This window comes from Colletotrichum scovillei (genome assembly GCF_011075155.1).
Source record: "Colletotrichum scovillei strain TJNH1 chromosome Unknown Contig00010, whole genome shotgun sequence".
Lineage (NCBI taxonomy): Eukaryota > Fungi > Ascomycota > Sordariomycetes > Glomerellales > Glomerellaceae > Colletotrichum > Colletotrichum scovillei.
Window position 1 is genome coordinate 4,495,527 of NW_023336268.1, and position 23,994 is coordinate 4,519,520.

At 53.0% G+C, this 23,994-nt stretch overlaps 4 protein-coding genes across 4 annotated transcripts; 1 reads left to right on the top strand and 3 right to left on the bottom strand.

Annotated features, from left to right (window-relative positions):
* Positions 1 to 1,386: 1,386 nt before the first annotated feature.
* Positions 1,387 to 3,579, bottom strand: HER10_EVM0011337 (TBC domain-containing protein). The gene is made up of 3 exons (XM_035480771.1): positions 2,736 to 3,579; positions 1,872 to 2,674; positions 1,387 to 1,818 (listed from the first exon to the last, which is right to left on the bottom strand). Exons 1-3 carry the CDS (start codon positions 3,231 to 3,233, stop codon positions 1,695 to 1,697), a joined length of 1,425 nt encoding a protein of 474 aa, XP_035328518.1. The 5' UTR covers positions 3,234 to 3,579; the 3' UTR covers positions 1,387 to 1,694.
* Positions 3,580 to 5,174: 1,595 nt separating this feature from the next.
* Positions 5,175 to 8,952, top strand: HER10_EVM0007676 (sulfate permease). Its single transcript, XM_035477225.1, has 3 exons — positions 5,175 to 6,708; positions 6,761 to 7,301; positions 7,354 to 8,952. The coding sequence occupies exons 1-3, from the start codon at positions 6,286 to 6,288 to the stop codon at positions 8,907 to 8,909; spliced, it is 2,520 nt and encodes an 839-aa protein (XP_035328197.1). The 5' UTR covers positions 5,175 to 6,285; the 3' UTR covers positions 8,910 to 8,952.
* Positions 8,953 to 10,255: 1,303 nt separating this feature from the next.
* HER10_EVM0005671 (histidine acid phosphatase) lies at positions 10,256 to 13,805 on the bottom strand. Its single transcript, XM_035475277.1, has 10 exons — positions 12,357 to 13,805; positions 12,207 to 12,291; positions 11,953 to 12,115; positions 11,872 to 11,895; positions 11,739 to 11,806; positions 11,620 to 11,681; positions 11,422 to 11,567; positions 11,275 to 11,363; positions 11,103 to 11,219; positions 10,256 to 11,049 (listed from the first exon to the last, which is right to left on the bottom strand). Exons 1-10 carry the CDS (start codon positions 12,929 to 12,931, stop codon positions 10,483 to 10,485), a joined length of 1,896 nt encoding a protein of 631 aa, XP_035328016.1. The 5' UTR covers positions 12,932 to 13,805; the 3' UTR covers positions 10,256 to 10,482.
* A 3,351-nt stretch (positions 13,806 to 17,156) lies between these two features.
* On the bottom strand, positions 17,157 to 19,953 carry HER10_EVM0005625 (TfdA family Taurine catabolism dioxygenase TauD; the record flags this gene model as incomplete). Its single annotated transcript, XM_035475233.1, has 5 exons — positions 18,326 to 19,953; positions 18,030 to 18,260; positions 17,895 to 17,962; positions 17,671 to 17,840; positions 17,157 to 17,601 (listed from the first exon to the last, which is right to left on the bottom strand). The coding sequence occupies exons 1-5, from the start codon at positions 18,567 to 18,569 to the stop codon at positions 17,157 to 17,159; spliced, it is 1,158 nt and encodes a 385-aa protein (XP_035328010.1). The 5' UTR covers positions 18,570 to 19,953.
* Between the last annotated feature and the right edge of the window lie 4,041 nt (positions 19,954 to 23,994).

The window sequence follows — 23,994 nt, forward strand, 5'->3', positions numbered from 1 at the left end:
GACTTTATATTTCAATCCTGGGTTCTGAAACCCTGAGCAAACGTACTCGGTCCACGGGGATTACTTGTGCTGTTTTAAATATACCACTGTCCAAATTCTACAAGTTTACCTCGATTTCAGGCTTTTGTTTGGAATCCAATGTGGAAAGGCCCATTGCCAGGTCAGGGTACGTTCACAGTATAGCGCCTGAGAAAGAATTGAGTATGTTTTGCCAGTTGTTGAAAGTTTTCAAGTCAGACATCTTGCCAAATGATAGACTTACTTTGTCCATGAAGTCTTCGCTATGTCGCGTTGTAAATATGAGAGAACCCTAGAAAACTCTCCCAAGGAATGAGTACATCTCCAAAGGTCATAGTTTCGCACGAGGTTCATGAGATCTGTGCCGCCGTGACGGTCATATGTCATAAGTATTTTGTGCTCTCAACAGTGTCATCGCGAGCAACTACTAGAACTTCGATGTGTTACAATCCCTTGTCATAATTGTTCACAAAATACTATCTTTTGCTTGTGTACTCTCATGGTTGGCACTTGACATCTGCCTAAACAATGTCTGGGCTTTCAACCAGTTGTGCGAAGCACTTTCTCCCCACAACTTAGACCAGACTCACATCGATTAGTTGGGTATGGAACGCTTGCCTGAACGCGCCACTGAGTGAAATTATCAGTGAAGCACAGATTGAGCAACTGTCGTAACTGCTGTCCACGGATTCGATGAAGAACAGGCGGAGGCAACTGGACACATAGCAGACGAAGCACTTCACCCTGTATGTGCCGGGCTCGTTGAGTTGTAAGGTGCCAACTTGCAGATCCTTTGCAACCCACTTGTTGTGCTGGAGGGTACTGCCGACTTGCTCTATTGCTATGCTATATCGGCCACGATACCGATCACGAGTCTGCCTGTGCTCCCTTAACTAGACTGCTGGTAATAGAAGGAGGGGCCAACCGCAACGTCGTGTGGATAGGCCCCAACATCAAGTTCTCTACACAGAGTCGACGTTTCTGTGATACTTCATTGCAAGCTGGCCTCTACCCTCACTCTCTCCCTGCCTCCACCCCCATCCAACCCTCGCATACTCTGGGTTGTCGATTCCGCCCCGCTCTATCACCTGGATTCCCACAGCCCAAACTCAAATCTACTCGCCCTAAACGAGAGGTCATGCCATGCGAGTATGGAATATACAGCACAAAAGTATATGGAGGTGTATGACACCAAAGTGGGCAAGAGACCCTGATATTCTCTCTACAAGCACGGAATCGCCCGCCGCCACAGGGAGGGACACCGCCACAGGGAGGGACACCAGAGGAAGACTGCATACTGTATTTGGGTGGCAACATATTCTTCTCACAGTAAGACAGACGACAAGTAATAGGAATTACAACGATAAGTATCAATTAATTTTCCCACCCAATGCAAGTGTACTGTTCTTTCCCCGGTATATCTCATGGAGCTATGCCATCCTTGACCGTTTACCACCCCCTATGGCGCTCTATCATGAAGTTCCCATCTCGTTTCCCATGTTTTTGTTTCAATCGTCAAGTCGTTAAAAGTCTTCTCATCGTACAGGTACACGTCATTCAACGTTCAAACATTCATCAGACATCGCCCCTTCCTTTTGTTGAGTTCTCGCCACCTCCTCGTGAGGCGGTGCTCTTCGTGCTCTTCTTGTCTACCATTATTCATAATATCCATGCATTCAGTGGGCGTGCGCAACTATAGCCACGTAGGTGTCGTCTGGGATTCTTTCTATGATCCACAGTGTACGTTCAATTACTTTATCGGCTTGCAGCGAAGGGAATGAACGCAGCAGCTTATTAGGGCTGATAGATTGTTAGCATGCACAACTCAAGTCTAGACGGCGCAGAAAACATACCTTGGAGAGCTCATGAGCTGATCCCGCATGCCCATCAACTGGGCTACAATACAGAGAATATTCAGATGGGGCCCGTAGGCGAAGAGAAAGTCCCACAATCTGAGGACTTCGGGAAGCGGAGGCGTACAGGCACATAGCGTCAGAACCGAGGGGAAAGCGTAGATCTCAGCCGTGAGACCTTTGGAGTGCAAGTAGCCGCTTAGCTTCGAGTCGACCGTGGCAAGGACCTTATCAACCAGCGCCAGACCCTTGTGTACGCCGTCCATAGCGCCGCGGATGTAGCCGGGGCATTCGCGCGTCAGAAGTGTGTAGAACGCGATGAAGGCCTCGGATTCGCTCCTTGCTGCGTAAAGGAAAGGCGCGGCCAGCACGTTCATTCCTTGCACGTATGTTCCGGGCTCCGCAGCATGGCTGGATTCGGAGCCTTCTGTGGTCAAGGTGAGGGCCCTGGCACGGTTTCTGGCACCAGGCGAAAAGGCGGGATCTTGCGAGTAGGCTGTGGCTGTCGACGTCGATGTCGAGCTGTCCTGCGATATGGAGCTTCTTCCAGTGCTGGGTCGCTCCCTGCGCTGCTCCTCCCGCGCATCGTGTAGGCGCCAGGCTACGGCGTTGAGGAGGCGAATCAGGCTGGCCTCGCTCACACGTCGCCTGAACAAAGGATCAGTCGTTAGGGTTCGAAAGGTATCGTTGCGAATCTTGGAGTAGGCTGGGGAGGCTCCGCGGTGAATCAGGCCCAAGTAGTCATCGGTCGGGAGAACGGGGGTATCGAGCAGGATGAGCCAGACGTATATACGTAAGGTTGACTGCGTGGCAAGAAGTCAGCATTGGTGTATAGGCTTGATGGGCATGAAGGGTGATGTTTACCATGCCGTCGCTATCACTCTTTATGCCCTCGCTCAAGATTTTGCGACGAGCCATGCCTAAAGCCTCAATTGTCTCTCCTTCGGGTGGGCCCTCTTTAATAAGTTGTTGGAGAGACATGGTCGCGTACTTGGGGCTGATGCCCATCATGCTGCGCTTGCCCGTAGCCAGCGCATTTATATGATGGATAACGGGCGCCGGCGCATCGCTATTGGATCGTCCTCGAGTGTGTCGCGCCACGTTGGAAGAAGAGCTCGGGTCGCGTCGCGTAGGAGAGATATTTCGTTGCGTGATTTGCGTCAAGCGTTGCTGCGAGATCAAAGAGGGTTGATGAAGGGGTTGAAGCTGAAGAGCCGCCTTGGAGCCAAGATTATGTGCGGATTGCAGTTTGCGAAGGCGATGGGTACGCGGAGACGGTGGTGGGAGCAACTCTGTGGTTTTGGCTTGCGACAAGTTGTGCGCCGGATGGGCGACAGGATCTCTTGGGGGACTCGGCGGCATCTTTGCGACTGAAGGATTGGACCAGCTATATTCACTAAGTGAGGGACAACGGGAATATACGACGGGTTATGGGAAGAGTATTCTGAAAGATTGGCAGGGCACGGTACCAAGAACCGCTAGAAGAGAAAAAAAGAGGCAAGACAACAAGCGTAGCGAGGTGACCAACACCTCGTGGGCTGCTATTTTTGGCCCGGGGCGGGGAGGAGGAGGTTGGTGATTGCAGACTCGGTGGTGTAGATGACAAGCATTGCAGGTGTTGGCGGCTTGGAGTTTGTTTTCTGACTAAGGCAAAGCGACTTGTTGCCCGGGGAGAGAGGGGCTGTTGAGGACTCGCGTCGGTCAATTGCCCCGTGTTTTTTCGCGTACCAAATATCGCTGGCGACCAGCAGCTCAACGATTCCAGCGCTGAATGGTCAATTCCAATATTCTCATGTTGCTTATTCTAAGAGCTCTAGTCCAGCCTCGCCGGCCGAAAGTGTGAGACCTCCTTATGGCATGCAATCCACTTTCCGAAATTTGGCAAATTCGTAGCAATGTCTCCAATCTTTGAACGAAACAACCGTCAAGAAGGCGAGAACATTGATCATCGAGGCTGGTACCTGGAAAACCGGGGCAAGCAATTGAAAGACGACTGTAGGTATTGTGTAAGGTTAGCTGACTTAATCTTGAACTTCCTCTTTGAGCCACAGCGTGCAGGTCCGGGTCGAACCCCCACAGTAAGGTAAGGGACCCTTCCGGAACTGTCGGCGCAGATGTCCCGATCCGGTTGCGGAAAATCGTTAAACCTATGCGGAGTATCTCCCCGTCGATTATCCGAGCTGAACGTCCTTCCTTATGTCAGCCTTCTGTCGTCGCAAGCTTGGCGTCATGGGTGCGTCTTTGGCTGTTGGTCCAAGCTGGCCCATGACGTTGGCCATCCGTAACCACATCCGCTTTACGGATCCTCTTAGCAATAGGCAACTGTAGTCTCCAGTCTCTAGTATCCGGAAGGCCAGGCGACTACGGATTCTGCCCACACAATGCAGCATATTATCCCGGAACCCCATTCCGTGAATCCATCTTGCCATCGTCTTTCGCCTGGGGCCGAGCATCCCCCTGTCTCTCTCCAGACTCTTGACCATCTCGCAGTTTGCCGCCATTGTCGACGGTCTGATTCGCACGTGCAGTAACCACGAGGAAGTGCAACATCACACGTCCCGACAATTATGGCCATCTGAGATTCTGGTCCGCATCTGTCAAGGACCAACCCAGCTTCTCATCTCGTTCAAAAGCTTCGCACCACACTTCGCGAGACAAGCAACCAGTCAAGGCGAAGAAGTCTCAGAAGGGTCCAACCAGGTTGAGCATCTCCGCAGCCATCTGCCCCACTTTCTCATCACCTCAAACAAGGGTACTATTGCACCATCGCCAAGTTGCAGAAGCTGAACCCCATTGGTCAGCACACTAGGTACCGTCCCAATTGCGGTAGTTCTTTGGATACTCGTCTCCTCCCCGTGGAAACGTGTGTTGCACAACTGGGAACACTTTGGCATTTGGGCATTGTCCCTCACCCGACAGTCTGCTCTGATTTTTCATCGTCTCCAGTTTATCACGTCGGTCAACAAGGCAGCGCTTCGCCCGGCTCCATGACTGACGACACATGAGCATTGGCATTCTCCAATTTCTGCAGTCTGGCCACAGGAAACCCGAGCTTTCCCCTCGTGCTCCTGTATCTCTGACATGCCGCGTGGTAAACCAAGTTGAGACTTGAGAGAGCGAGAGAAACCACGCAATAGTTCCCTCCGAGACCGCATCTTTAGCATGGTCCGTTCCTCCACTTCATCACAGCTGAATACGCCGCATTGTGCATATAGAGTACTTCATCCAATGGCGCTTATTGAAAATCGTACGGACGAGCCCGTCTGATATTACCAATTCGATATCAAATAAGCAAGAGAGCGCATGTCCCTTGTCTGGTGGGTATAAGATAATTGGGCTCGCAGCATGTACCGACCCCCATTGCCCGTCTCCACTAAGCTTTGAATGGCAAAGGCTCGATGGCGACATCGCCCCGGTTTCGACATCGCGGGAGGAGTGCGGATACTACCACCACAAAGAGCTTCTGCTGACACCAACAATTGTTGCTATTAAATCCGCGCCATTGAGGGATTCATACACCCCCTGTCAGAGTTTTCCCTCTCTCGAGTCTCTCTCGCCGTCGTCGTCTTCTCCTCGGCTCTTCTGCAACGCTCATTTCTTGGCTGCCGCCGTCATCCCGGTGCCACATCTCTTGGCCCACGAGATCCATCGTCTTGTCAAGCAAGAATGCCTTAAGAGCCTCCCTTGGCACTCCACTACCGAAGTTTCTGAAGTCAATTAAAAGCTTGTCTGTCTGCCTTCCTCAGCCTAAGTTGAAGAGCTTGCGATAGTCTTTGAAGAGCTTCGAAGAGCTTCCGCAAGATTTGAAGAGCTTCTGTTTCAGTCGCACAACCCGACCAGGTCGCTCCAGACCACTCAGGCCACACGATACAGATATATTGTCGCCACTATTGTGTGAAGGGTTGTTGTCTCTCATCCCTTCTTGTCAGCCACAAGCGCTTCTGTCGCCATTTTCGCACGCCGCCAAATTACGGCGTTTTTCCTGTGTCGGGAACTCTCTCGCTCATCGTTGAGTCGGCCATCGTTGTCTCGACCAATTAATGCCCCTTTGACCGATTGCGCAACTTTGCAAGGGCTGTCAAGTAGCGACAATTTCGCACCTCCTGCCCCAAATCGCCACCCCCGTCGAGCCTCGAGGACTGGAAGCGTTCTAGTCACGGCTTGCACCATTAGCTTCTGCCCACTACGCACCCCGGTTCCCATTCCTGCCGCCCACTCTCGACCGCCAAATCCCACGGCGACCCCCGTGGACCCAGGAGTGTGGCACGGTAACCACCCCCGGTGACTCCTATATAGCCTTGGGACATCTTCGCCAAAAAAGGAGCGAGGTCCTGTGTGCTACTCGTCTCTGTAGTCAAGAGCTCGACAAGTAATTCTTCAGAGTCTCTGCCGGTTTCCGGTCCGATCAACCACCATGTCGAGCACAAGCACCAAGATTGGCCATGGCCTGGCCAAGGTCTTGGGCATCAAGCTCGAGAAGCCCGAGAACGAAGAGATGTTGCGCGGCGAATCTGTCTTCTCTGTTCAGTCCTCGGACACATTCGTTGAGGAGGAGCCAACAACGGCTGAGTGGCTCCTCGAACTTCTTCCCGACGGCCACGAAGTTCTTGCATACATCCGCTCTCTCTTCCCCTTCCTCAACTGGATTGGTCACTACAACCTGCAGTGGTTCCTTGGTGACTTGGTCGCCGGTGTCACTGTTGGTGCTGTTGTGGTACCTCAGGGTATGGCTTACGCTTTGCTTGCAAAGCTTGATCCTCAGTTCGGTCTCTACTCATCCTTCATGGGTGTTATTATATACTGGTTCTTCGCTACATCCAAGGATATCACCATCGGCGTATGTAAACCCTCTTCCAAATCACATTGGTGCTCTACTAACAGATCAATAGCCCGTTGCTGTTATGTCCACTGTCGTTGGTAACCTCATTACCGATGTCCAGGCAGACTTCCCCCAATACGAAGGTCATCAGATTGCGTCTGCTCTGGCTATCATTGCCGGCGCCATCATTCTCTTCATTGGTTTGATTCGAATGGGATGGGTTGTCGACTTGATCTCTTTGACCTCTCTGTCAGCCTTCATGACTGGTTCTGCCATCAGCATTGCTGTTGGTCAGTTGGTCACATTATTGGGCATCAAGGGTGTCAACACAAGAGAGGCTACCTACCTGGTCTTCATCAACACCCTCAAGGCTCTCCCCAAGACAAAGATGGATGCTGCCATGGGCCTGACCGCCCTCACCATGCTCTACCTTTTGCGGTTCATCTTCACTAGCCTGGCCAAGAAGTATCCTCAGAAGTCGAAGCTTTTCTTCTTCCTGTCGACCCTGCGAACCGTCTTCGTCATCCTTCTCTACACCATGATCAGTTGGTTGGTCAACATGAACAGACGGTCAAACCCGCTGTTCAAGATTTTGGGAGAAGTTCCAAGAGGTTAGTGCATATTTCACTCGGCTAGTATACTGTGAGCTAACCAAAATTACAGGTTTCCAGAATGCTGGCGCCCCGAAGATCGACACCGACCTCATCAGCGCTTTCTTGCCCTTCCTGCCTGCCAGCGTTATTGTGCTGGTCATTGAGCACGTTGCTATCTCGAAATCCTTCGGTCGTGTCAACAACTACACCATCAACCCTTCCCAAGAGTTCGTTGCTATTGGTGTTACCAACGTCATCGCACCTTTCCTTGGCGGGTACCCCTCTACGGGCTCGTTCAGTCGTACCGCTATCAAGTCCAAGGCTGGCGTCAGAACCCCCTTCGCCGGTGTTATCACTGGCCTTATTGTCCTGCTTGCCATCTACGCTCTCACGGCTGTGTTCTTCTACATCTCCAGCGCGTCACTGGCTGCAGTCATCATTCATGCCGTCGGCGATCTTATTACGCCGCCCAACACTGTTTACCAATTCTGGCGTGTCTCACCCCTTGAAGTCGTCATCTTCTTCATTGGTGTCTTTGTCACCATTTTCTCTTCCATTGAGAACGGAATTTACGCCACAATCTGCATCTCTGCCGTGCTGCTCCTCTGGCGCATTCTCCGTAGCCAGGGACGCTTCCTCGGAAAGGTCAAGATTCACTCCGTCGTCGGCGACCACGTCATTGGCGAAGACCACCGACAAGTCATTGGCGAGTACGGCACCTTCAACGCCAGCGACAACGCCGCCCGCAACGTTTTCCTGCCCATCGATCACGGCGACGGATCCAACCCCGAGGTCTCCCTGGACGAGCCGTACCCCGGCATCTTCATCTACCGCTTCTCCGAGGGCTTCAACTACCCGAACGCCAGCCACTCCCTCGAGTACCTCACCGAATACATCTTTGCCCGGACGCGCCGCACAAACATGCAGTCGTACGGAAGACTGGGCGACCGCCCCTGGAACGACCCGGGCCCGTCCCGCAAGGCCAAGAAGGCGCAGGCCCAGATGCACGAGGAGGAGAACAGAGCGACGCTCAAGGCCATCATCCTCGACTTCAGCTCCGTCAATCACGTCGACTTGACGTCCATCCAGCAGCTCATTGACGTCCGCAACCAGCTCGACCGCTACGCGGCCCCCGACAAGGTGAACTGGCACATTGCCTGCATCAACAACCGGTGGACCAAGCGTGCTCTCGTCGCTGCCGGCTTCGGCTACCCAGTCGACCGCAGCGACGGCACGCAGCACCAGTGGAAGTCCATCTTCAGCGTCGCCGAGATTGGCGGCTCCGAGTCGGCGGCCGCGGTCGCGGAGAAGGAGGCTAACGAGAAGGAGCTCTCGACGCACGCGCGGGCCGCAAGGACCATTGACGAGGAGGCGCTGGGCAAGGACGGCGGCGCGTACGACCAGATCGACCCCGTCTCGTCGGGCTCGAGGAAGGGTGGTGCCGGCGCCGGCAACATTGGCGGCGGCCCCAGGAGGAAGGGTGTCGTTGTCCACGGCCTCAACAGGCCGCTGTTCCACGTCGATCTGACGAGCGCGCTGCAGAGCGCCATCGCCAACAGTGAGGGCAGGGGTATTGTTGAAGAGGATGCAGAGGACCCCAAGAGTCCCAGCACCTCTAGCGATTGAGAGAGAGAAATGTGAACGTTTAGGGATGGAAACAGATGTATAGCGATTTTTTGATACCCTAGGTGGGAAATTTTATTGAAGAAAGAAGAAAAAGTCGGTGCAAGATATGAAACTAGGCACATAGAAGATATTGATGACGATATATCACCCTGCGGGGAGAGCAAGTTTGCGTCTTGCATTTAATGTTATAAGATTTGAAAACACTATGATCCAGCCATCCGAGTCAGTTAAGTGATTTATTGCTCAATTTGTTCCAGGCACGTAAGCACGTAGAAAGGCTCACCCTTGAGGAGTTTCACTGTACGTGATTACCCTTCAGCAAAGGATGTTAGCTTGTACGTCTCTCTGTGAGTCGATCCTGTATCAGGACCCATCAAATACGCAGAGTGATAAGATGTTTCCTTCGGATACTTTCTGATGATGTATCTTGCTACCTAGTCTCGACAGATAAAACCCCTCTAATGCCACCATCACGAACTGACACACTTCAAGCAAAATCGTCGCCGCCCTTACGTCTCAAACCACAATCCTCACAAAAGAATACAATATACATCACGATCTAATCAAACGATACAATCCCATAGCCTAGAATAACCTTTTTTTCGTCCCCCTATCCGACGTTCCCCCAATGCTCAAAATCAACTTCATATCAACACCACGCATCCAGAACCCACCTACACCCACATATCTCCACCAAAACACCAAAAATCATCAAAAACATACAACACCAGGTATTCGCTGGTCGTCACCGACCCAACTACTAATCCGGCCCTCATTGGCTTATCTATGGGAGAGCGGACGGGATCCCGAGTTTTCCAATGGGTATGGTCGTATGTAGTGGTTTGAGGAGGGTAGGGCCTACATGATGGCAGAGACGACATGATCATGATTACGGATGGCGCGATGAATATTGTTAGCACCACGATGTAGTTTCAAATAAGAAAGGCGCTTTGATTTCGAGTTATTCCATTGGCAATGGGGCTCAGCTCTGCAGACGAGGGTTTGGGAGTGGATGGGGATTGAGACATAGACAGCTGTTTCGTGCTCGTCTTTACCCAAAGAACGACAAGAGCATCCGCGGATCTCATATCCATGCGCAGTTCTGTAGTTGACCGTCAATGGGGCCATTTCAGAAAAAAAAAACGGATCTAAAGTGGTGCCGGGTTATATTCCTCCAAGTACCGCAGAGAGTAGAAGTTGCCGTGGGTTACAAGATTGGTTTATTCTCCTCACACCTTGCGACGACTCCTTCATCCCACCACGGTAAACTGCTATGAAGAGACAGAGCCTTGGGCATAAACAACGATGTAATCTTGATAACCTGAAGATACCAATCGAGATATGTTCCCGGCACTAGGATACTGTATGCGAATCCAAGGCGACCTCTGCGTTGATTTCCACCGCTGAAAACACTGGAATGCACGGAAAATGCAAAAGCCACCCAAATAGATTAATCAAACACCACCTACAGACCCTACAGTAAACAGGCGCAATTTCACCTTCGATCAAAAAGAACATTAAATATATACACAACCATGGTCCAACAGCACTATCGTCACAAGCACCTACCCCCTCACAAGGGCCTACCATCATACACAGTCCCGTACGGAACAGTCTCAATGTCTCCATGGCAAGCCCTATCATAGGCCGCCAGCTCAGGCATACCCTGCTGCACATTCAAAAACGTCTCGAGCTCGCACCAGCCGTCTAATCTCGTGACATCGCAATCGGGGAAACTCCAGCCCAGCGGCACGGTCCTCTGGTTCAGGACAAAGTGAATGTACTTGGTCTCCCCACCGTCCTTCTCGTACCCGGAACGGTCGGCCTTGAACGGCTTGGGCGTCTTAATGACCTCAATGTCGAGCCGGGCGCCAAAGGGCGTGATGTGCGAGATGGTGAAGTTGTGCGGGCCCGGGTACTGCGTTGGCTGGAGGAGTTGAGCGAATTGCTTCAAGCCAAACGCCGTTAGGATGGAGGCGATGTTTGTGTCGTGGGAGAAGTCAAAGTAGAGGCTTTGGTTGAGCGGGAACGTGACTGTGTTGTTGTCGAGTGTCACGTTGATCTGAGACCCAGAGTAGCCCAGGGTATGGTTCTGGAGGCGCGCAATGACCTCTTGTTGATAGCCGATACCAACAGCGCGCTGCAGCCTTGTCAATATCGGTTCATTCAGCGCAGTGTGAAATCTTAACATACACCTGTGGGGTTCTGGAACGCGTTGTTGCCGGCAAACATGAGGTCGACGGAGTAGGAGAAGCCGACCCATTCTTCGTAAGTGAACAAGTCGCAGAAGACGCTGAAGCCGTATGCCACCTGGTTCGAGGTCAGTCAAAGGCGATCCAGTCTCCCATCCGAAAGAGGTTCTCACCGTCTCGTAAGGACACATGGTCTGAGCCGCATAGGTGTCATCGATGGTCCAGTCATATCCTTCCGCCAGATCTTTCAACCGGGCAGTAGCTGGAAAGAGTTGTCAGCGGCATGTACGACTACGTAGAATAGCAGCAGGCAGGCTCACCATTGGCGAGGTAGTTCGAGATCCAAACCTTGGCAGCATCGTCGCCTCCATTCTGCTTGCGAGCGTTGGGGCAGTTCAAGTAGCCGGCGAGCGAGTTGTTCGCTCTGTCTTGTTCAATGATGACCTCGATGGTGGCATTGTTTGTCCTGATATCCAAGTCAGCTGTAAGCTTCACATGCCTCAAGTGGAGCACTATACCATTCGAGACCGAAGAAACCCGCCAGCCAGTACTCGGCCGACTTCAGCATCCTGTCTTGCGTCTGCAAGCGTGTTAGTCACGAATACTCAGAAGATAGTAGTAGATACTCCTGACGTACAGTTGTTCGCACAATGATCTTGCTGTTCGGATTATACAGCGACGAATACATGTACGAGTGCAAAATGCCTAAGCGCTCATTAGTCTTGATGCTCTATGCCTTTGCGTGAACTGTCTAGTATCAGGCCACCTACCAGAGTCGAACAGCTCTTGACGCCCTGTGGATGAATGTGTCAGCAGTTTCATACACAAACAAGGTAGTACTCAACACCAACCTTTCGGAACCAGGATCTCGTGTCCCAGTTGATACTTCCAGTTATTCAAGAACTTCAAAGCACCCTTGGCGTTCAATTTCTTGCCAGCCTTTGCGATGCGCTGCCCAAAATCGGCTACATTGGATCCCGTGGTGGGATATCTAGATCCGTGGCGAGAGAGCATCTATCACAGGTTAGTCAAAATAAGCATTTTCCATCGTGACCTGAGAAGCAGCCATTGAAGTCCAGCCTTAGCTAGCTCTGATGTGGCTTACCTGAACTTGGACGATATCGGCTCCTTCCGGCAGCGCGTATTCCTCTACACCAAAGCCAGGACTCGGTTGATACGGGGTAAGGTACCTAAACGCTCGAGAGTTGAGCGATCACTTCTCCACCTCTGACCGTGTACATGGCACGCAACTTACCCCATCATATTGAAAATGCTCTCATTCTTGCTTCCCATTCCTTCGATAGGGATATCCGTCTGCAGCGGCGCATTCGGCACAAAGGTTCCCGTCGGAATAACTCTCGTCTGCGCCATAAAGGCAGGTCTACCAGTCGCCGTCGGGCCAGCCCACAACTCCGGACTCGTCCTGAAGTACTGTGGCACGTCATCGTCCGGCCTACACGGGCAGTCCTCGAGGTTCTTCAAGCCGTCCAACGCGTTCGGGCCCCGTCTCACGCCGCCATTGTCCCAGGCGAAGCCCAGGACCACAAATGCGAGCATACATCCCACAAAGGCCAGGGCGAGCGCGATAGCAATGGTGGCGCGACGGCGGTTACTGGGCGAGTTGTGCGAGCCGTCACCGTGGAGATCAATGTCGACAAACGTGGCGCCGGACGTCGGCGTCGGCGGCGGGAGGGCCGGAAGAGGCTTCTCGCCAGGCAGAGCCTTTTGCCTTCGGCCGGAGGAACCGGAGCGGCTGCGACGAGGCTGCTTCCGGGAAAAGTCGTCTTCCTGTCCCGGAACGCGGAGATAGCCGCCCTGGCGGGGTGCCATAGTTGCTACAATAAATCCCAGGGGAGGACTGAGATTTGCGCAACGCTCGATGAGAGAGAGAGAGGGTGTGGCGGAAGGGATCCGGCGCTTGAAAGGAGGTACAAGTCAACCCCTTCGGAGTTGACGGTCCGCTGAAGGCTTTTCTTGCAGGCGATGCACGACACTCCTTGGCTTGGGAAGCTGCAGCTAGCGATGTCCAGTCACAAACTGCCGGAGGTTGCACCGAGACACCAACCGGACGCAGAGCTCGTACGCAGGTAAGGTAGCCTGGTAGGTAGGTAGGCAAAAGAGGGGGGCGTGGAATAGGCAAAGTAGAATAAGGTACGTCAAAGCAGGATTCGTTTCACACTCGGGGGTGCAATCCCATGTATGGAGCGCTTGTTTCTTGAAGTGGATGGTGCCTAGGATGGACATGCAGCTCTCAAAGCGGCACTATCAGGCGGGCAAACCGAGGTTGGCGTAGGCGAGACGACGATGCAGAGTGAACTGTGTGCGCCTGAAGGCGGTTGGATGGACCGATTGTGAGGTGCGGCAGTAGGGTATAACGGGTGCCGATGCAGGAAAGAAGGGATCTTCTTCGACACACATGCGGCGGGCAGTCGATCCCCAGGCCTCGGGAGCAACGTCCGTGATTCCCCAATTGGCCACCTGGATGGTCAGTGCGATGGGAAGGAAAAGGCAACTTTGCAGGACGGGAAGGGCGGGAGGGACAGGCGAAAGCGAAGAAGCAAACAAAGGGCGGTCAGGTGTGTGTCGTGTGCGCAAGATCACCCAATGCCTCTTTGCTGTAAGGTCAGGTATCCGTAAGAGAAGGTTTGATAACGTCGCGATGGGGTGGTGTCGTCTGAGGCGGCCAGGAGGAGCTCAAGGTAGGGAGACTCGCGGTTAGGGGGCATCTGTCGTTGGGAGCGGCGCCTTCTCATTCGACGATGCGTGGCCCCATCGGCAGCTTACCTTAGCGGCTTAGCTCAACCGGGAAGGCGGATCCGGTCCCGACGACGCACGGCCAACAGCCAATGACACGGCCTGGTCTGGCTGCTCCGGCTGATGGCTCTTTGGCCTGTGCTACTAAGTACACAGTAAGGTAAGGTAGGTGCCCTGAGACTCCCGTCTCTGAGTGATGGATCTTTGATTCCTGAATGATGAATCTCAATCTGACAGGATTCCTACTTACCTAAGCACGCGATAGGATACACATCGACTTGACCTCTCATGACACTCCCAGGTACCCTAGAGTTCAGTCGTGAGAGTCCTGGGGTATTCCTACCTTACGTTGCCTTTCCTTGACTTACCTTAGGCTGGACTGGAATGGACTGCTGCCGCCGAATCCGCGGAGGCTGTAGCCCATCACTGTCAACGCATTCCTACCTAGGTAACTTTCAGCCGTTGACGAACCGACGTCAATCGGGCTGCAATCTCCATCCATCCATCCACACAACTAATACTCCGTGCCACCAAACAATCGCAACACCCGTCGTTCATGCTTGCTTTTTCCTTCTTCATGGCCATCGTCCGCTACCTCCCCCACGCCCCCAATCAACCCTTCCCCTCAAGGCCATGTTTCTCCCGGCTGAGTTCCAGCTCCAGCTCCCCGACCATCGCATCCTTTAGCTACACAGATTCTGCCACCCAAGTCGCGAAGCGAGCATCGCGGGGAAGCCCTACCGCACCTTGACCCAACCTTTCAACGTCAATCACCGTGCGTCCACTTAACTTGGACCTTCATGGCCGCGCTTGTACCAACCTGCAGCTCTTTCAACGATAGTTCTTCCCAAACAGGACTCATCCAAGTTGATTAGTGATTCCACGCAGGTGTCAGCCAGTCGATTCTAGGCCTAGGGTTTTGTGACAACCCCCCGTACTTACATACAACCCATTCGTCACTCATGGTCACTTTTTTCTTCTTCCACTCCTTCTTGCTCGTCTTGGCGCGCTGTTGAGAAGAAGAAACGATTACTGGAGCTCTTGTGCTCCACAGTACGTATCTTCAATGTCTCCGCCGCTCCTCCAAGCAGGCGTTCCGAACCAGACCAGACTCCTCCTCCCAAAGGTGGACCATCCCAGCGTCCCTCCTCTTGCAAAATGGGCCCCGTTTCTATCCCTCCGATCGATCGCCCACGCTAGGAGCCGATGACAACCTCCCCGTCGTGTACAGGCTATGCCGCCATACTTTGATGGGAAAAAGAAAAGAAAGCGTCGAGTGCTGGGATTGCAGAGAAGCAAAACAAAACATGGACAAACGCAAGAAGCGGGGGCTCTGGCTGCACACATCCATCTCGAGACCTGCTAGCGAAGGACGAGCCGGTCATGCCGACCTCGGACCACCGCCGGATTTCTCACCATTTCAAATTAGGTAATCAAGTCAAGCTTGCTATGGGTGCAAGGCTTTGGCAAACCAACCGGCAAAAAGCAAAATATACTTGTCATGCACCCTTGAGTTTCGTGCGGATACTCCTCATACTTCACCCTCGTCTTGTCTGCATGGAACACGTATCCTGCTCGTCGGTGACAAGCAACGTGTCTGCCCAGGATCATCAGGTGGCCAGCGTCATCGTAAAACCCCAGGTCCTCCAGGCGACTAGGACCGGACTGAAGACATTGGCAAAAGAAAGAAAACATCCCGGCGTAGGGGTCCTTGAGACGGAGCTGATGCACTTCTGGAAAACACTCCAAAAGTTCCCGCATGGCGGCCTCCTCTTTCACTGCCCACTTCTCATGCGGACCTCGTTTTCTTTTCGCTCCTCCCTTCCCTTGTAGGGGTGCGAAGGCAGACTCGCCGTAGGCTGTAGCCAGCGATCCGGCATTCCCATGCAGGCGATGAAATTGTACATGCCCATAGACACTGATACCAGCGTATTGCAGGTGTCAAAAGCTGCTTGTCGTTCCGCCACGAGCTGCAGCCACGCGCTCGCTTGCTTGCCGATCACTAAGAGAAGTGCAATCGAAATGCAGGAAAAACCCAAGGCACACTGTCAATAGAAGCGCTTAGTGGCTCTTTGCATGTCTCGACAATGGCCTCGGCCCTCCTAGGCGGCTGTCGCCTCCCCTAGAGGTCAACATGCTCGAATTGTCCTTTTGGCCATGGCAAACTGCGAACTCCATGCCCGTCTAAGATATCGGTCAGATGGTCTGCCGGTCAAGACGCCATATTTGCTTTGCAAAGCAAAGATCAATGGCCTCACCGTTGAGGATCCCAGACATTGATGTCTGTTCGCATCATCGTTGCTTTTCTTCCTTGCAGCTGAGTTGTCGTCCACCAGAGACTGCGAGGGCTGTTGCTTGGGGCTGGGAATACGGGACCGTCATATGCACGTCTTTCTACATTAGAGGCGGCGAAGAAGCAATGTCGGATCCGCAGAGAGATCAAGCGGGCGTTCTTCTATGCATAGTGGGGCTGGTTTCCTGATTCCGCAATCGTCAGTGTAATGAAGCAAGATATACCAACTTGACAGAAATTGAATGCGGCAATTGATGCAGATAATTGTCTGCTTTGCCTCAAGTATGTTGCCTCTCTGTGAACTGCCGCAGCTCGCAATGAGCAACTCCGGCAGATCCGTCAGGGAGAAACCCAGGCCTTTTGTGACCGAGAAGCTGAGAGTATGAAATGAGGTTCCGTTTTGGCCGCGTTGACAGGCGTACACCGATGTCTTGAAATATGTTCAGCCATTGGTTAGCTGTTTGACCGGTACTGCATGGATGTAGATTTCCCAGCTCCACGGTCGTGTGACCAATGGGTGCCGTTACCTATCCTCAACCAACTCACTGACAGCCGGACACGTGCCGGGATTTCAGTGCCACATGTCTCAGAACCAGACTTGCCGAAGTCATTTCAAGCTTCGCATACCGGACAGGTCTCGACGGTCAAGGATTATTAGGTTATACTATAACAACGCCGGATTTAACATCCCAACCATTGTATACATGCTTTTCCCAGCCGGGTTCTACTGTGTGAACTCCAATGGACTCCGTGCTTTTCTGACCGTAAACGACGAGGAAACGATAATGAACTTTTGTGGTGCAAGGGGGGTTAAGTGAGATGTTGCGGAAGGAAACTCGGACAAAAGAAGATGTGGTGATTGACTCCACGCAAGAAAAAGCCCAGCCCAGTTTCCTGGGTTCGAAACATGCAAGTCCAAATAATGCAACCATGACGCCTCTTTCTCCCTTTTTGGTGATTCTTCATTAGGCGTCCTAGCAAGAAAATCAAAGACCACAATGTGCAGAATCAGTTGGGGTACTTTCTGAGTGGGAAGAACGCGTCAGGCATCGGCTCCAGGTGCCAGACGCGGTCGGCAGGCTTGTCGAAAGCATCATGCCACTCGCGCTTGAGGGCATCGGGAATAGACCAGCCGAGCTGCTCATTGCGCACGCGCATGCGCACAAGGTGACGCTTCTCATTAGTACCCTGGCCGTTGACAAAGGCCTCGCGGCGGTGGAGGATGGCCAAGTTGTTGATGAAGTGAATATCGCCAGCACGAGTCTGGATCTCCATCTGAGTAGCCTTGGCAATCGCTTCGACAGCGTCAAGAGCCTCAATCTGGCGAGCTGACAAGGATGGAAAGTGTGCCGGTCTGGGATGGGCCGAATTGCCCATCAAAGGGGTGCGGCCAAAGTTGATAATGATCTTTCCGTCATGATGGAAGAGAACCGGACGGCACTGGAACTTGGGACTGAGGTCTGGTCAGGCGACAGCTCGGAAACAACGGAGAACCGGTAGGCAGCTGGGACTGTTTACTTACAGGGCAAAGGGCCAATCGGAACGGGACAAAGTGCGAATGATGTCAGGTCGAGTGGCTGCAAGAACGTTGTAGACGGTGTGAGCAGAGGCAATGATACACTTGCCACCGGCAGCAGCAGTGTTGCGGGTCAACCAGCTGATGACATCGCCGGACTCCTCATTGTGGAAGGTCTAGGATGGCCTTGTCAGTAGTCTGCAAGGAAAGACAATGGTGGTAAAACTTACAATGGCTGAAGTAGAATGGCGATGGTGATCCGCCTTAGCCTGGCTTGTGTTGTCGGCAACGATGTGGACTGTTGTTGTTGATTATAGTTAGCAAAGACTGTCCAAAAGACGAACAACGGCACAATGTCAACGTACCAAGCATATTTCCCTTCTTGTCCTGGCGAGCACGTTGGTTGGCGACATAGCCCTGAACGCCAAGGTACAGGATCGTAAGGTCTTCGACAGAGTGCTGCTGGGGGTCAATGCCGCGGACTACAGCGAAACCCTTGCCTTGATGAATGTCACGGGCAATGCCATCCAAAGTGGCACCAAGGGTCGGCAGAGGGAAGTTGTCCCGGCTGACGAGATCGCCGTCTAGGCCCAGAGCTAAATTGGCACCAAAAGTCAGCCTTCGGACAATGTCAGCATGAGGTGGGCAGGCTTTGGCATACTCTTGAAGTGCTTGAGCGCGGCAGCGAGCTCGTCAAGGTCCGCATTAGTGAGGCTGTAAGTGTACTGCGACTGTTTGGTAAATTGCGGGCCGGTCCAGGCTGATTCGTTGACCACTGTCTCGGGAAAGCCAGTGGGGATGACAGGAACGTCCGCGACTGGGGCGTTGCGGTCGAGGTGATGGATGTGATGGCCAGCGGCTGCTGTGGTAGCACCCACGACCGGACCAACTGCACTAGACGCCATCTTGCTGATGTGAGAACTGAAATCAGACTTGTCAGAAGATGACCATGGGCGAAACATGAGTAAGCAGTGGCAGGGGGCATGTTCGGAACGAACCTGGAAACGTTTGTTTGATATTGACTTTCTGCCGTGCGGCGTGGGATGTAAGGCCAAGAAGCGTGGGCGTGAAGAAAGCGACTTTGAGTCAGGTTGAGGCTCGGAACAAGCTTTGAGAAGAAGGGGACGTAGTGACGGCGGAGCCAATGACTACGAACGTGTGCTTGAAGTTGAAGAGCGTCTGGAAGAGACTGAGTAGGCGTGGCAGAGACTGACTTGTATAAAGGATTGGGAAGAAGAGAAGACGAGACAAAGGCTGGTGCGGAAGACAATGGCGTTGATGGGAGAAGAAACGGTTGAGAGAGAGATGGCGAGGATCTGACATGATCTGGCAGAAGCCTAATATACTTGCTTCACGGGCCAGGAGGAGAGGCAATGGAAGGAGAGGCCAGTCGGTGAAGAAGGATACTTCAGCGGCAAGGCAAGCGCAGCAGGAGCAGAAGCAAGAACGGGCAGGCTCAGGGAATTCGGTGGCAAGGAATAGGAAGGACAGAACGGGTAGGGACGACAGGCGAGATAGCAGGAAGCCGCTCGATGTATGGGTCCCATGGAGTGGTTACCCGAGTTGCGCCTGCCTGCGTAGGGGTTTTTGCAGGAACGGACGGGAGTGAAGATGGGAAGTGAAAGTAAGTTGTTGAAGGGTAAGTAGGTAAGGTATGGTCGTGAAGCAAAGGAGCACCGAAGCTGTACGAACGAATACAGACAGTGCTGGCTTTCCTCTAGGTGGTATCCGGGCCCGGTCGACGGCCACATGCGTGGAGTGGGCTACCTAGGTAGGTGGGCGTGGATATGTGGGCGTGAACGACGAGAAAGAGATATGGGCGTGTGCGTGTGCGCGCGCAAAGAAGCAGCGATATGTTGCTTTACCTTAGTTCGCGGGAAAGCGGCAAGGGCAGGTAGCAGGTGAGCCAGGCCGTTGGGAGGGCCAGCCAGAGACAGGAAATGAGGTGATGGTGTGAGATTGTCATCAAGACATTTTTAAGTCATGGGGAGTTGGTTGTGAGAAGAAGAAGAAACTGCAGACGAGAGCGGAGGACCAGAGGTAGCTGGTAAAGAACGGAAGGGAGGTGCTGATGGAGCCCACCCGACCTCACATCGGGTCCAGAGAGGCATGCGAATGGCAACTGAGAGTGAATTGGCGAAAAAAATAAAATAAAGTAAAACATCCAGAGGTAGGTAGTCTCTACCCTGGGAACTAACGCAGGCAAGGAACAAATTGAACGGCAGGATGGGCCAAGACAAGGCCTGCGCGGCGAGGTAAATGAAAGGAACTAAGGTATCTTACCTTACCTACCTTGAGACAACACTTGGGGAATACCTACTTTACCTCAAGGTGTACGAAGTAGACGGCAATACGAAAAGGTGAGCTCCGACCTGAGGTAAGGTAGCATGGCAAGAACAGAACTTGAAGGGAGATGCAGATGCAGGGTGCCAAAGTGCACCACAATCCACGGCCATGTAGCAAGATTTGGACGGGAGGGTACATGCCGAGATTCCCTTGCCTGCCTACCTGAAGGTACCTTACCTTACGTTGCCTTGCCTTGCCTTGCGATAATTGATCATTCCTTCCCAAACATGAAATGAAAGATTGGTGCGTAAAGTAACCCAAGGTCAAATATCTGTAAGGTGAACAAGGAAGGTAAGGTAGGTAAGGTACCTTAAGGTAGGTAAGGAAAGAAAAGGATCTGTAGACAGGTTCGGATACCTCGTTGCACGGAATGTCATGGGGGGTGCAGTTGGAAGGAGGGATGGGAGAATTGAAAAAGACGGAAAGATGGACGGGCATTTGCACTTGCTTGACCTCGATTTCAAAGGTACGTCTCCTCCCTGCCTTACATCACATGGGTAGGGCCTTCCACCACACGCCCACGCAATACTTCAATCAATACTTGCCATGCTCACTCTTTCCCTCTCTACCCAGTTTCCTTTGCATTTTTTTTCCTTCCTGGTGTTCTTTTTCTCATTGCTCTCCCAGGCATGGAGGCTTTTGCGAGTGCAAGTATCAATAAGTGGCCAGCCTGTCAGGTGGACTTGCGCAACGCCGGGGGGGTGGGAAAGTGCACCATACTCTTGCAGGTACCCGGCGAGAAAGAAGCAATATGCGAGGAAAAGAAGATCTGGGCTGGTCCGGGCTGAGCTAGGCCGTGATTGCGATGGCCAGCCCCAACCTGACGTGGAGGGGAACAAAACACAATCGAAGAAGTGAAGGGGAAGATTGAGAAAGAGAAAAAAAAAAAAAACAGGATGCACTGTGCACCCCATCTTAGGCCGGTTGTGCCTCATCTCTCCTTGACCTGGCGACCCTCTGGCTTCCTGGATACCCACGCCGGGCATATCTTCTGCTCAAGGCACGAGACATGGATGATGGTGCCGAAAAAGAGGAAAAAGGACGAGAGCTGATAGAGCGATAGAAGATGCGTTCTGTATGACCAGTGGGGTTCGAATGGAACCGGAAGAACAATGTAGAAGAGAGGAGCCGATGCAGTAGTGGTGGACCAGGGAAAGAAAAGATTGAGTACGTACGGGCTCCGTAGAGCAAGGTAGTGTCCTCAGGGACTGGAAGGGGGGTTGCAATGGCTCTGATTGTCTCTCGAATGCGCTCCTTGGTGGGTAGCAAGTTGTGGCAAGCTGCGAGGGATGAGAACGACAAACGCAGCAACCCGATGCAATGGAGGGACACGCACATTACATTAGCACTTTGGATGCAATATGTAGCCGTCCAGAGAGCGCAAACCAAACAGCGCGGAGCTAGAATATGGGGGGAAGGGCAGGAAGCCAGCGGCTCTACAAGGGAGCCACTGATACGTGCTATGTGCCCATTGTAGGTGTTACGTACGTAACCGTGCATTGCTTGTGCTAAGAACAGTAAACTAGCAATTTGATCGCCCGCGATGCACACTGTGGGGAGGGGCGTTAAAAAAATACTGCAAAATAAACATCAGGTCGGGTTGTGGTGCGACAGACCAGCCAGCTTTTCGTAGCACGCAGGGCGCGATTTGGTTCTGCTAAAGTTGCGAAGGTGACGGAGCTTTGACGGACTCAAAGACACATCATGTGCAATGTGTTGTCGGATGTATCGTTATTGGCAACGATGCCACAGTCGTACGCTTCCGTGCAGATTGTGAGTTACCATGATGGATAAGAGGAGGCAAGCCGCACGGCACGGGCACCAGATTGCAGCAGCAGGGTACGCGTGGTGAGGTCGACATTGGACGAACATGGACCACCAAAGCTACCTCGCTCGGCGTCGGGAAGGCACTTCAGCAATCCAGTGCGGTGGGGAATGGGTGTGCGATCAGAGACATGATCGATCCCACCTCGGTAGGCAGTGGGAAAAACACGTTTTGTGGCGAGCGCCTCCGCTGCTTGTTGAAACATCCGCAGACGAGGAAGACGCAGTTGCGACGGGGCTGAGTGCACGATCAATTGGAAGCTCTCACGGCCATCGTGTAGCACGGCATATTCGAATCCTCGGGACGATGACGGTTGGGTGGGTGATCGGGAGCACTAAGCTACGGCACAGAGCCTTGCTTGGTGTTGTCGCCCGTCTCCGCGCCCTGAACCGGGCCGTCAAGTCGAGTTGTGCGCTCCGGGGGCGATGGTAGGTGGTGTCCGATTCGATTCGTGTGCTCGTGTTGCCCCGATGAGCGACCCACGGTCCTAGACCAATTGATAGGGTCAATGTTTGAGGACCTGGTCACCCGATGCTCAGGTTTTCCTTTGCTCTGCGAGATTGATGAAGCGCCCCAACAAACCAATCGGCGCTGCTGCTAGCCGTTTTGCTCGTCCCACCTCGTTCGATCTCAAGGAACTGTAAGAAACGACGGCCATCTTGAGAGCAGACGGCGTATCGCAGGAGAGGTGCTAAGGTGCACGCCGGTAGGGTCTGAGTCGAGAATGCGAAAGGGGAAGGGAAAAAAAAAAAGCTGGCAACAGAGGCAGTCCGGAAGATGAGTCTGAAAGAGAGGGAGAGGGAGTTGGTGTGCTCATAAGCCACGCAAGGCAGTCGCAGGACTCTGGCTGACTGACTGGCACATCGGGCTTTACCAATAGGTAGACCGTGAGAGCGAAATGGAGCATGTGTGTCTAAGCTATCCATGTTTCAACGTGGAGTCGGTGGCATGGGCAATGTAGCTGGTGTCCAGCAGCAAAAGCAACGAAGAAAATGTTCGGAATTAGCATCCACTGTGCTGTACAAAGCCGGGCAGAGATGGAAGGCAGGTGCCCTGGGGTCAGGTAGGTTTAGGTACGTACCTATAACTGAAGTGCAGATGCGACGATGCGTCTGTGGGCACTAGGCGAGGCGTTTGTCCCACAGATGCACGCAACTGGAGACATGCAGACAACGAGCATGTAATGCGAAAAGGAAAGAAAAGAAATATTCTCAAACAAACACAGCCGAGGGGAAGCGGACGGTGGAGGGCTCTCAAGTGAAAAGACATGCCTGAAAAACTCGAAGTACGGAGTTGGCGGGACGGAAGGAAAAGGCACCAAGCATATATCAATATGGTACCTACCTTACCTTGCGTGCTTAGGTGAGGTACCTTACCTTACTGACGTTGTTATCTTTCTCACTGAGGGATCTGGAAGCCTTCGCGATGGCGAATCGTTGATAAGGTAAGAGTAAGGTACTCGGTAAGGCAGGAAGGAACAGGCCCAGCACGAGGAGGGGAAAGAGATGGTCGTCTGCAATATTGGGACTTTGCTGGATGCGCTTGCATCTACACCCATGTAAAATAAGGTAAGCAGCTAGCCGGGCGGTAGGCGAACGGGACAGGAGAGCCGCGACCCCTGACGCCGATGGCTGGGACCACTTACAGTCCGTCCCGGTCGCACCTCCCGTTTTTTTCGATGAGCGAGGGACCCCTGCAATCCTACCCCCAGTCACTTCCACGTCGGGAACCTCGATGTGGAATTTATGGGTCTTTTAGTGGTACGTGCACGGCCCCCCATCCATTTCAGTTGGAAGGAACCTCCAAGGAAAGCAAGGTTGACGGCGGCACGGCGGGGAGGAGGAGGGGAGGACCTTGCCTTAGGTAAGGCATTCCCAACTTCCCGTTGGTTCTCCACACTTTCCCGGTTGAACGTCACCTCACCTCCTGGCCCTGCCCTCCTTCACCATCGTGACTCCTCCGAAACTGCCGGCAAAGGCAACAAGACCCGGCCGTGAAAGATGCGAGAAACCTCGTCATGCGACCTCAAGCGCTGCAAGCTCAGGGTCAATTTTCCGCAACTCGCCGAGTTTCTTCCCCCTACCGCCCAGCCCGATGTTTGTTTCTGTCATCCTTGATAACGCTGGCCGCAGTGCGGAAACGAAGATGCAGCGAACCTC

Coding starts and splice junctions, on each gene's coding strand:
- HER10_EVM0011337 (XM_035480771.1), bottom strand. CDS start 3,233: ATGCCGCCGAGTCCCCCAAGAGATCCTGTCGCCCATCCGGCGCACAAC. Junction 2,675..2,735: donor AGAGTGATAGCGACGGCATG/GTAAACATCACC, acceptor CTTGCCACGCAG/TCAACCTTACGTATATACGT. Junction 1,819..1,871: donor CAGCTCATGAGCTCTCCAAG/GTATGTTTTCTG, acceptor ACAATCTATCAG/CCCTAATAAGCTGCTGCGTT.
- HER10_EVM0007676 (XM_035477225.1), top strand. CDS start 6,286: ATGTCGAGCACAAGCACCAAGATTGGCCATGGCCTGGCCAAGGTCTTG. Junction 6,709..6,760: donor CCAAGGATATCACCATCGGC/GTATGTAAACCC, acceptor ACAGATCAATAG/CCCGTTGCTGTTATGTCCAC. Junction 7,302..7,353: donor TTTGGGAGAAGTTCCAAGAG/GTTAGTGCATAT, acceptor CCAAAATTACAG/GTTTCCAGAATGCTGGCGCC.
- HER10_EVM0005671 (XM_035475277.1), bottom strand. CDS start 12,931: ATGGCACCCCGCCAGGGCGGCTATCTCCGCGTTCCGGGACAGGAAGAC. Junction 11,896..11,952: donor CGAGATCCTGGTTCCGAAAG/GTTGGTGTTGAG, acceptor ATTCATCCACAG/GGCGTCAAGAGCTGTTCGAC. Junction 11,050..11,102: donor CGTTCCAGAACCCCACAGGT/GTATGTTAAGAT, acceptor ACAAGGCTGCAG/CGCGCTGTTGGTATCGGCTA.